Below are 12,747 nucleotides of genomic sequence, written 5' to 3'. Positions count from 1 at the left end.
GATTAGAATCTTCACTCCACCCTTCTTAATGTCAAGGGAAACTAATCCTCCTTAAGTTAATTTATGAACACTACCAAGTAATTAATTCCATATTTAATAGGCTTGTTAGTACTAAATTATTAGAGTAATGATTGATGGACAAGCAGGGAGTCTAACCACGAGTACACTTGACATGTCTGGGTCTGCCATCACCTCCATAGGGAGCGGAAAACCTACATTGCTCGGAAAGGGGGGGGGAAATAAACAGGTAGTACAAGATTTGGGTGTACATTTTGCAGAGCCATGTTCAAGAGACCTGATCAAGAAAGTCCTGAGAGCTGTATTTAAATACGGTGGCTTTCTGCCAATAATATTATCCCCTGCTACAGAGCTGGGCGAGAAATAAGGCTTCAAAGAAAGTCTGGCAAGAGAGCCTTACAAATCTGAACGTTAACTTGAATGTGGAATCCTCTAGGCTTTTCTGTAAGAAGCCAGTTGCTGCCTCTGAGCTAAGGGGAAGGCTTCTGTTTTTAGAATTGTGGAAAACAGCAGCATTTCATAGCCACAATTGGTTTTCTTGGATTAAAACTACCTTGCCTGTATCCAGAGCCTGTCTATGTACACAACTGTTGTTTGCCCATTTATTTCAACATAAGAAGCGCATCTACACATAGGGACCAAAGAACGTGGTTGCAGGTTTGCTTCCTTCATTGAAATTTAATGTGGCAGTCCTTGCAGGTGGGAGAGCAGTGTATCTATTTCAAAACTTCTATACCCATAAAAACTGACTGGATTAGAACGGAGCATCCACTATCTACAGACAGAGAAGTTCTTGCCACATAACAGCTGGAGAATTTCTACTACTTTGAGCAGTTTTACTGCACAAAAATGTCCTTGTTTTTAAATGAAGCTTGTATATCTGGATGTGGCGTATCATGGAACTGTTTGAACTGGCTTTTGTGGGGGGCGGGGCAGGCTAGTTCTGTCATAAACGTCAGCTGGCCTGTCTTGTCTTTAGCAGAGGAGATGGATTTGAGTTTATATGAGCTTGTGTCATCTTTCATCATTACTGAAAACCAAATACCTTCTGGAAACCTGTACAAGGATTTTCACAGCTGTCTAGATGAATGGTTTTGTATTACAATGAGAAGAGAGAGACTTTTGCAGAGAAACAAAAAATTTCCTACACCACCTTTCTGATTACTTCCCCCCCACTCCCCTCAGGCTGTGGATTTAACGTGAATAACAGCAACCCTACTATATGCATCAATGATCTCATTATGGAGCACAATAAGACAAAGAATACAAAATTAAAGCCCTTAAATGCCGACTGCCTGATTGCAAGAAGTGTGACTGTGCTGGAAAATCTGATCAATATCTTTCAAGAGAAAGGACCTAATGGAATTCTTCCCATGTACTATAAGTACTGGGTACACAGGTAAGGAAATTTGTCCTTTTAATATTCTTAATGTTGTCGTATTTGGAAACTGAAATAAACCCATCAAGAAAGATGTTACATAAGTCTCTTAAAGCAATTGTGACTGACCAGGCTTTATGTTTGACATGGAAAGCTTTTTCAATATGTACTATAGTATGTTTAGGTAGATTTAACTGAATCTTTTAGTTCATTATGTATATATTAAAATATATCAGAATATTTGGGTTGCTTCATAAAGCTACATTTCAACCTAGTAAATTAAGATAAAGTGCTAAAACCAGATTATGAATTAACCATGAGTGTTGCAATGTTCTAGAGAGGAAACAGATTGTTGTTCAGTCGTTCAGTCGTGTCCGACTCTTCGTGACCCCATGGACCATAGTACGCCAGGCCTTCCTGTCCTGCGCTCTCTCCCGGAGTGTGCTCAAGTCCATATTCATTGCATCAGTGATGCTATCTAGCCATCTCATCCTTTGCCATCCCCTTCTCCTTTTGCCTTCAGTCTTTCCCAGCATCAGGGTCTTTTCCAGAGAGTTTTCTCTTTGCATTAAGTGGCCAAAATATTTGAGCTTCAGCTTCACTATCTGTCCTTCCAATGTGCACTCAGGGTTGATTTCCTTTAGTATGGACTAGTTTGACCTCCTTGCAGTCCAGGAGACTCGTAAGAGTCTTCTCCAGTACCACAGTTCAAAAGCATCAATTCTTCGGCGCTCAGCCTTCCTTATAGTCCAGCTCCCACAGCCATATGTTACTACTGGGGAAACCATCGCTTTGATTAGATGGACCTTTGTCGGCAAGGTGATGTCTCTGCTTCTTACTATGCTGTCTAGGTTTGCCGTAGCTTTCGTCCCAAGGAGCAAGCATCTTTTAATTTCATGGCTACAGTCACCGTCTGCGGTGATCTTGGAGCCCAAGAAAATAAAATCTGTCACTGCTTCCATTTCTTCCCCTTCCATATGCCAGGAAGTGATGGGGCCAGATGCCATGATCTTCATTTCTTTAATGCTGAGTTTCAAACCAGCTTTTGCACTCTCCTATTTCACCCTCATCATGAGAAATGCCGGGTTGGATGAATCAGAGGTTGGAATTAAGATTGCTGGGAGAATTATCAACAACCTCCGATATGCAGACGATACCACCCTAATGGCAGAAAGCGAAGACGATCTCAAGAGCCTCTTGTTGAGGGTGAAACAGGAGAGTGCAAAAGCTGGTTTGAAACTCAACATTAAAAAAACTAAGATCATGGCATCTGGCCCCATCACTTCCTGGCATATAGAAGGGGAAGAAATGGAAGCAGTGACAGATTTTACTTTCTTGGGCTCCAAGATCACCGCAGACGGTGACTGTAGCCATGAAATTAAAAGACGCTTGCTCCTTGGGAGGAAAGCTATGGCAAACCTAGACAGCATAGTAAGAAGCAGAGACATCACCTTGCCGACAAAGGTCCGTCTAATCAAAGCTATGGTTTTCCCAGTAGTAATGTATGGCTGTGAGAGCTGGACTATAAGGAAGGCTGAGCGCCGAAGAATTGATGCTTTCGAACTGTGGTGCTGGAGAAGACTCTTACGAGTCCCCTGGACTGCAAGGAGGTCAAATCAGTCCATCCTAAAGGAAATCAACCCTGAGTGCTCATTGGAAGGACAGATAATGAAGCTGAAGCTCCAATATTTTGGCCACCTAATGCGAAGAGAAAACTCCCTGGAAAAGACCCTGATGCTGGGAAAGACTGAAGGCAAAAGGAGAAGGGGACGGCAGAGGATGAGATGGCTAGATAGCATCACGGATGCAATGAATATGAACTTGAGCACACTCCGGGAGAGAGCGCAGGACAGGAAGGCCTGGCGTGCTATGGTCCATGGGGTCACGAAGAGTCGGACACGACTGAACGACTGAACAACAACAACAACAACATTTCACCCTCAACAAGAGGCTCTTTAGATCCTCTTCGCTTTCTGCCATTAGGGTGGTATCATCTGCGTATCTGAGGTTATTGATAATTCTCCCGGCAATCTTAATTCCGACCTGTGATTCATCCAACCCGGCGTTTCTCATGATGTACTCTGCATATAAGTTAAATAAGCAAGGTGACAATATGCAGCCTTGTCGTACTCCTTTCCCAATTTTGAACCAATCAGTTGTTCCATGTCTGGTTCTTACTGTTGCTTCTTGACCCTCGTACAGGTTTCTCAGGAGACAGGTAAGGTGGTCTGGTACCCCCATCTCTTTCAGAATTTGCCACAGTTTGTTGTGATCCACAATCAAAGGCTTTAGCTTAGTCAGTGAAGCAGAAATAGACGTTTTTCTGGAATTCTCTTGCTTTCTCCATGATCCAGTGAAAGTTGGCGATTTGATCTCTAGTTCCTCTGCCTCTTCGAAACCCAGCTTGTACTTCCGGTAGTTCTCGGTTCGCATGCTACTGAAACTAGCTTGTAGGATTTTGAGCATAACCTTGCTGGCATGTGAAATGAGCGCAATTGTACGGTAGTTTGAACACTCTTTGGCATTGCCCTTCTTTGGAATTGGAATGTAAACTGACCTTTTCCAGTCTTGTGTCCACTGTTGAGTGTTCCAAATTTGTTGGCATATTGAGTGCAGCACTTTAACAGCATCATCTTTTAGGATTTTAAATAGCTCAGCTGGAAGACTGTCATCTCCGCTAGCTTTGTTGTTAGTAATGCTTCCTAAGGCCCACTTGACTTCACTCACGAGGATGTCCGGCTCAAGTTCAGTGACCACACTATCATGGCTATCAGGGACATTCAGATCTTTCCTGTATAGTTCTTCAGTGTATTCTTTGCACCGCTTCTTAATCTCATCTGCTTCTGTTAGGTCCCTGCCTTCTTTGTCCTTTATCATGCCCGTCTTTGCACAAAACGTTCCCATGAGATCTCCGATTTTCTTGAAGAGATCTCTAGTCTTTCCCATTCTGTTGTTTTCCTCAATTTCTTTGCATTGTTCATTTAAGAAGGCCTTCTTGTCTCTCCTTGCTATTCTCTGGAACTCTGCATTCAGTTGGCTATATCTTCCCCTTTCTCCCTTGATTTTTGCTTCCCTTCTTTCCTCAGCTACTTGTAAAGCCTCATCAGACAGCCACTTGGCTTTCTTGCATTTCTTTTTCTTTGGGACGAATTTCGTTGCTGCCTCCTGAACAGTGTTCCGGACCTCCGTCCATAGTTCCTCAGGCACTCTTATCAGGTCTAATCCCTTAAATCTATTCCTCACCTCCATTGTATATTCATAAGGGATATGGTTTAGGTCATAACTGAAAGGTCTTGTTTTTACTGACTGTATAGAGCTTCTCTACCTTTGGCTGCAAAGGACATAATCAATCTGATTTCGATATTGACCATCTGGTGATGTCTATGTGTAGAGTCGCCTCTTGTGCTGTTGGAAAAGAGTGTTTGCTATGATCAGCGTGTTCTCTTGGCAAAACTCTATTAGCCTTTGTCCTGCTTCATTTTGTACACCAAGGCCATGCTTGCCTGTTATCCTGGTGATTTCTTGACTTCCTACTTTAGCATTCCAATCCCCTATGATGAAGAGGACATCTTTTTTTGGTGTTAGTTCTAGAAGGTGTTGTAGGTCTTCATAGAACCCATCAATCTCAGCTTCTTCGGCATCAGTGGTTGGGGCATAGACTTGAATTACTGTGATGTTGAATAGTTTGCCTTGGATTCGTACTGAGATCATTCTATCGTTTTTAAGATTGTACCCCAGTACTGCTTTTCCCACCCTTTTGTTGACTATGAGTGCTACTCCATTTCTTCTAAGGGATTCTTGCCCACAGTAGTAGATATGATGGTCACCTGAATTAAATTCGCCCATGCTTGTCCATTTTAGTTCGCTGATTCCCAAGATGTCGATGTTCAGTCTTGCCATCTCATGTTTGACCACCTCCAGCTTTCCTTGATTTATTGATCTGACATTCCAGGTTCCTAAACAATATTGTTCTTTACAGCATCGGATTTTCTTATCACCACCAGATATATCCACAGCTGAGTGTGCTTTCAGCTTTGGCCCAGCCACTTCACTCTTTCTGGCACTACTTGGAAATACCCTCTGCTCTTTCCCAGTAGTATATTGGACACCTTCCGACCTGAGGGGCTCATCTTCCGGCATCATATCTTTTAGCCTTGTGATACGTTCCATGGGATTTTCTTGGCAAGAATACTGGAGTGGGTTGCCATTTCCTTCTCCAGTGGACCACATTTTGTCAGAACTCTCTGCCATGACTTATCCGTCTCGGGTGGCCCTGCACGGCATAGCTTATGGCTTCACTGAGTTACGCAAGCCCCTTCGCCACAACAAGGCAGTGATCCATGAGGAAACAGATTAGTTCTGCTATATCTAAATAAGTAGAGCTATGGAAGGTAACAAGTGGGTGCAGGAAATTCTTTCTTGCGTTGTTCATTGAGGTGGTAAACTGTCAGTAAATTCTGCTGTGTGTAAGCTATGTAGAATTCATATGTATTTCTGAAGAATTATTTTTCCTACAATGTCATTTACTTTTATTGCATGAAAAGACATCTAAAGTACGTAGCTGATCAGATGTGTAAGCTCCTTTGAGTAGTGACTCGTCTTATGCTACCTTATGCTGTATTTAGATGCTTGGTTAAATGTGAATGCTTATATAGAATAGTTTAATTGTTATGGGGCTCCACAAAGTGAATCTAGACAGTGAGAATAATCAGATCTTTAATATATTTTGATAGTATAAATATGGCTCAATGAAACTTGGTGCTGCTGGTTTTAAGTGAGCAATTCCTGTTTTCTTTTTGCAGTGGTAAGAAAGTCCAGCTCAAAAATGATGAGGGCCCAGTCGTGTGGATCGTTGGAATAGATGATTCTGGATTCCTTCAAGTTCATGAGGAAGGCAAAGATGTAGTGACCGTGCACCCAGATGGCAATTCTTTTGATATGCTGAGAAACCTTATAATTCCGAAGTAAAAGTAGTTTTCTCAGTGTAATGAAACAGCTGCTTGCTTAGAAGACCATTTTATGTTCAACACTTATAGCTAGAGGTTGGCAGGAGGCAGTGCATTAAACTCAAATTATCTAAGGCTGAAGAATAGAAACATTGTATACCAAGCAAAACATTGACTTTTATATCTTTTAATTTTCCTGGGCCCTTGATCCAATGACCCTGGAACTGGGGGCTTTTCAAGTTTTTTTCTCCTCTCAGTCTTCATATAGATGTGAGGGAAATCTTTTAGTCAGCATGAAAACCTCTGGCTTCTCATTTTGGGCATGGATCACTTACCTGGAATTTCCCCCAGAAGACTGCATTATCCTGTTACTACAGATTCTTAATGCTTCCATTTACTCCAGGGGTGGGGAATATGTAGCCCTCCAGATGTTGCTGGACTGCAACTCCCATCAGCCCTAGCCAGCAGAGCTAATGGTGCAGGATGATGGGAGGTGCAGTCCGGCAATATCTGGAGGGCTAGATATTCCCCATCTCTGGCTTATATCTTTAAAACTAATGCTTGTATTACTTTGTTTTATATGAATTTATAGGAGACAATGCAACAGAATAGTCAGTATATTAAGGTGATTGAATAGAATAGTTTGATTTAACAATGTCCCTATTTGGTGTAGGGTTTTTTTTTAAAGGGTAACTAGCTATATGCAAAACAAAGTTAAATTATGCTTTTTTGAAAATCAGTTTTAGAGTATGCTGCACGCTTATTAAAGGAATTCCTCTTCTCCTGCTCTCTTTTCCCCACAAAGCAATGATCTAAAGAGATTTTAACTTTTAGAATGTGCTGCATTGTATTGGAGCCAAAGACTTCCACAGTCTTCCTGTCCATGGAAGTTCAAACTTTTCACAACTGACCACTGAACTGCTATTTTTTCTTCCCTGTGGTATCTCTTACTTTATGCATGAAATTCAAAAGCTCTTTCATACTATATGATGTACATCATATCATGTGTGCTCTGATCATTACTGATAATCAAAATGCCAAATTAAGATGGGCATGTGATATGTTCAAACTCTTGCAATGCTTTCCAAAGCTGTAGATGCATGACTCTGCATCTAGGGTTTGCTGCTTAGGCGCACAGAATTGAAGCTTGTAGCCCTGTCCACCCAGGCTGTTGTCTGAAACCAGTTCCTGCATGTCAGGGAACTGTGGGTAACCTGACCTCTTAGTGAGAACTTCCATAGGTTCCGAGAGACTCCCTCATGTTCAGTTAAGAAAGTGCCCCTGCAAAGGCATGCCTGAAATAGGCTTTTGTAGGTTAAAGTTCACTGCATAAAGAATCAGAAAATAAGTAGCTTGGCTCAAATATAAATCCAAGAAGCCTTAAAGAAAGCAAAGAAGTTGGCCTGTAATGGTGGATTAGCATAATCCCTGCATATTGGAGGCTGAGTAGTTTGACTATAAATTACTGGAGATTAAGTTGTCCTTTCATTGAAAGTGAGGATTTTGACCTCTGTTGCATGCAGTTTCCCACACTGTGGCATCCATAACAGTTTCTTGCATAATGCATTATCTCACCAAAACCCCCCACAAACAATTAAACTAATTTAAACAGCTAATTTAATTAGTGAGAAGTTGTTACTTGCAAACCTTAGAGAATCCTGTATTCATTTATACATGTTGTTACAGATTTAATAACTCAAGTGATCCTTAAGTCTGAACTAGTATAATGAAATGGATAGAAACTACAGCAAGGTATTTGAACTCCATTTTTATCCCGATGGGATCCTTCTGTCCTGTTGTCTTACATCAGCACTTTTAAATGCATGAATCATGTTGTTGCCTGTTAGCTGCAGAATAAACAGAGGCATGGCTATGCCTCTCTTGGGCAGAGAGGCAACCCACTGTTCAGCCTAAACTTTTGGCCCACATAGCAGAGCAAACTTTTCCTCAGTTTCTCCTTCTTGCCTGCAGACATGGCCCTAGTGAAAGGCATACACCTTCATTATTATGCATCTAGGATAATTTCAGAACAGTGTGCTTGTGCTTTCTGACTTTCCTCTCCCTCAGGATGCAATCTCTTGTTTTTGAAAAACAGATCACAGCGAAGTCCCTAGGAGGACAAGTCTTGCTAAAGCAGGATCAACATGGCTTCTCCAAAGGGGAAGCCTTGCCTCAGTAACTGTTCAGAGCTCTTAGAGATTGTCCCCTCATCAAAGGCTCCCTAAAAATGCATCAGTAATACGATAAGCAGAAATGCCCTCTTATGGATCAGTAATTGGCTAAAAACCAGGAAACAGAAGATGGAACATACGCACTATTTTAAGAATGGAAAATATGATTATAAATGATAGTAAGTTTGTGGATTACTCAGAGTTATTCAGAAGGGTAAAATTCCAATTCTAAGCAGACTGTAAAGTGCCCCAAATGGTATTTTCAAACTGGGTGATTGAGCCAGAGAATGGCAGATGACATTAAGTGCAAAGTGACTGGGAAAAAAGATCCTAACTTCACATGTATGCTGACTGATCTAGATTTGTACCGGTGGCCAGGTTTTAAAAAAAACTAAGGGTGCTATCTCCTGTTGAGATAGTCGGCAGCCTCTGAAGTTGGAAGCTGCCAGATATCCAATGCAGGGTGGCGAGATCACAGAGGCGATCCTTGCCTCTGTGCCCTGGCCACCCTGTATTTTTGGCTAGATGGCCAATTTTGGCTGTCTAGCCATGGCTCCAGGGAGTGGAAGGGAAGGAGATGTGGAGAGAACCGTGGTAGCTATGAGGGGGACTGGGCAGGGAGCATGGTTTCTGTAAACCACATTCAGAGCCCTGACTCGTACCTCGATTCCCAGAAACTGAAAAATCCTATGGCCCTCTAGACAGTGACTAGAGACCATAGAATTGCTTTCTAAGTTGATTAAGCTTATGAGTTTTGATTGATACATGGATCAGTTATTTGATTAAATTTGTGTAAATCTGCATATGCTCAAACAATATATGTGAAGAATAAGTATATTTTTGCACACGTGTTGTAACAGGCACCACTAGGAGGTATTCAAGCTGCAGGTGGGGGGATGCTTCTGCTAAGATGGTATCTGCAACTGGCACAGATATAGATATAGATATATATATATTTGGATTTAAAACAAGTAATTAAAATCTGCTGTCTGGTTTAATCAGGGATGCTGTTTAAGTTGATAGAAATGACTATTTTAGTTAGTCTAACCAATTAATTAACATACTGAATAATTTAACAGTAACTACCACACACACACACACACACACACACACACGATATTAGGGCTTCAGTAGAAAGTGTTCAGAATGAAAAAAGCAAATTAGACTAGTATTAGGCATTATTGGGAAAGAGATTGAAAAATTATATATATACAGGTGCAATCCTATGGCCGCCAGACAGCGGCTAGACAGCCACTAGACAGCCATAGGATTGTTCGGTTTTTGGGAACCAACCTTGGAGCCCGTGCTCCGAGGTCAGTTCCCGGAAAACTGCCTCCCCGCCCCCTCATAGGTGCTGCAGATCGTAGCTGGGCTCCATGCTCAGAAGAGTGGCACAGAGCAAGGCAAAAGCGGGTGTTCCCAGGGGCAGGGTGTGCAGAAATGCCAGTACACTTCCTATGTGTTGTCCAGCCTCCCCCCCGCCCCCCAAAGTCCTGTGGCTAGACAGCTGAAATTGGCCATCTAGCCACAAATGCAGGGCAGCCGGAGTGTGGAGGAGAAGATTCCTTCCGTGCTCTGCCCGCTCGTCATTGGATAGGTGGTCACCTCTGGGTTCAGAGGTGGCCACCTATCCCAATAGGATTGCTCCCTAAATCTGTTATATCCACCGGCCTTAAAAGGGGGAGCATTATGAAGGTTTATAAAGGTATTAATAGTATGGTGAGTTACCGCTTCCCTCACACACACACACACACAGCTCTCCTCAGTATACTAAAATTCACAATGATCCTTAACTGTCATCAGGATCATCAAGCAGACCAGAATTTTTTTGCCATAAGATATAGTAAGATATTGTGTCCGCTAAATTAGACAAATTTATGAAATATAGTCATGAATTAGTCAGTGATTAGTCATGATGGCTGAATGTTAAATTCCTATTTGGGAACAGTATTTGTTTTAATTTACAAAATGCTGGGGGCAGATGGTTTTGCTGTCTCCTTCATACTTTGCATGTTGGAGGTACCAAATTCAATCTCAGCATCTCCAGTTTAAAAAGACATCTCTAGTAGTGGGGCTGGGAAAGACTGCTACCTGAAATGTTGAAATGTTTGTGAGAAAGGTATTTGGTATGCCACTGTGTTAGAGAGGATACTGAACTAGATGGATCTTTGGTCTGAGAAAATGCTTATGTGCTACTAATACTGTTTCACTATGCCATAACTACTTTGAAATGTAAGTCCTACTTGAAAGATGACAGCATGAAAATACCCATTTTAAAGTGAGCACAGCATAGTATTATTCTGTTGTTAAAATATGTGTGAATCATAAATGCAGCAATTCTAGAATCAAATTTTAAGACCTAATTCTGCAAAGGGACAGGCAGTTTTACTGACTTACTTGGGACTGTGTGTGGAAGGGCTTGTCCTTTCAATTGTTGTACTAAGCAAAGCCCCATTTTATTTTGAAACACAACAAGGGGATGGAACAGCTTCATACTAACTTGCCATACTACCAACAGTACACGAAGTCTGTCTTGCTGCTGAATGAAATCAGCTGCCATGTGGGATTTGGCAAGTTCATCCTAGATGAGCTTGCCAATTTGGCATGGATTACTGAGATTGGTCTGGAAGAAAGGGGAAGGTGTAATTTCTCCCAGTTGTGTCACCTGGATTCTTGGTGCAGCAGCAACATAAACTCAGTGGATGAGGAGAAAGGCCCATCATGACCTTTCATGATTCCATCTCCTTTTCAAGGCATTCTCTCCAGCAATCATCTGGCTTTGAGCATTTGCACATGATACTGGACTCTCCAGACAGGGTAGGTATGTTGTTGGTACTACCCACACCTTCTCCTAACTGGTTCAGGTGGTCTTGTGGATGGTGTTGGAGAAGCTCATGCTCATTGCCCTGGATGGCCAGTTGGCAGTGACAAACAGTGCTTTTCACCAGCGTTAGGTGGTGTAACTAAGAGAAGAAGTTTCTCTTCTTTCCGAGAGAAACTGGAAACCTGGTCATTCATGCCTTAGTCACATCCAGATTAGATTATTATAATTTCATTTATAGTAAATAAATGAAATTTACATAGGGCTCTTTTTGAAAATGGGTGGATTACAATGCACTTGCTAGGGGGCCCTAGATCACAACATATCACCTTGGTACTACATCATGTACTTTGGCTATCAGTTTGTTTCCAGGCTAAATTCAAGGTGCACATCTCAACCTTTAAAGCTCTGTATGGTCTAAGGCAGGAGTGGGGAGCATATGGCCCTCCAGATGTCATCGGACTGCATCAGCCATGGCCAGCATAGCCAATGGTGAGGGATGGATGGCAGTTCTAGACAACGACATCTGAAGGTCCACATGTTCCCCATCCCTGGTCAAAGGATAGATTATGTGAACAACTGTATTCTCCTACATGAGCCCCAGCAAGTACTAAAGCCCTGCTCTGTGTCCTTTCACCATCAGATGTTGGGTGGGCATGAGAGACAGGGCCTCTTCTTTGGTGGTGTCCTGTGTTGGAATTCCCTCCCAGGGAGATCTGCCAAGCTCCATTGCTGCTGGTCTTTCACAGGTTCAAATCTATTTCAGCAGACATTTGGTAGTTGACTGAATAGCACTTGGTCTAATGGTATTTTTCTGATGTTGCTATATATTTTTTTATCCTTTTCCTTTTTTATATGTGTTAGAATTGTTTTTCTTCCACTGTGGTGTTTTGTAAGCTGCTTTGAATACAAAATTGGGGTAGAAAAGTATGTAAATAAACTAATAAAATGTCAGATTTTCTTACCAGAATAATAAAGAATGTAAAACTTCAAAAAACTAACAAAAGACCCCCCTCCACCCCCCATGGTTTACGTTATTTTATTTTAAGCTATACTCTGGAAATGTTTGCACTGGAAAATTTCCTTCGTTTAATTTCCTTTTCATAAATGAAAACTGATGAAGTGCAGACATATTGAAGCTCAAGTAGATTAGGTGGGAATATCACTTCTGCCTTTGCCTTTTGGATGGCCTGGTCCTATCCATACAAGACAATATATTGTCTTGAATGTAGGGAAAGAAAACATCCACATCCATTGTGAAAGTTGTATACCTGACTTTATTTTATTTGCTTTAGATGAATCCAAGAAAAATATCCTATTTCTTACAGAAAAGCTGAATAAGGATTGAGTTGCAGCTGTTGCAGTCAGGAATGCCTGTGGGCCTTCTTCCTATAGGACACTCAACTAAAGGTG

At 41.8% G+C, this 12,747-nt stretch overlaps 1 protein-coding gene across 2 annotated transcripts in view; it reads left to right on the top strand.

The window, feature by feature from the left end:
- HLCS (holocarboxylase synthetase) overlaps positions 1-12,325 on the top strand; it is a 164,994-nt gene extending 152,669 nt beyond the window's left edge. For both annotated transcript variants that reach the window (XM_084843708.1, XM_084843709.1), the window contains exons 10-11: positions 1,204-1,417; positions 6,199-12,325. In XM_084843708.1, the coding sequence (XP_084699834.1) occupies positions 1,204-1,417; positions 6,199-6,364 (380 nt within the window). In that variant the 3' untranslated portion in view covers positions 6,365-12,325. The remainder of the gene's footprint in view (positions 1-1,203; positions 1,418-6,198) is intronic.
- The last annotated feature ends 422 nt before the right edge of the window (positions 12,326-12,747 follow it).

The sequence above is a fragment of the Heloderma suspectum genome, chromosome 3 (genome assembly GCF_057233095.1).
Source record: "Heloderma suspectum isolate Gila_16-S chromosome 3, 16-S_ref, whole genome shotgun sequence".
Lineage (NCBI taxonomy): Eukaryota > Metazoa > Chordata > Lepidosauria > Squamata > Helodermatidae > Heloderma > Heloderma suspectum.
Note: the sequence above shows the minus strand (reverse complement) of the source record. Positions and strands in the feature narration are given on the sequence as shown.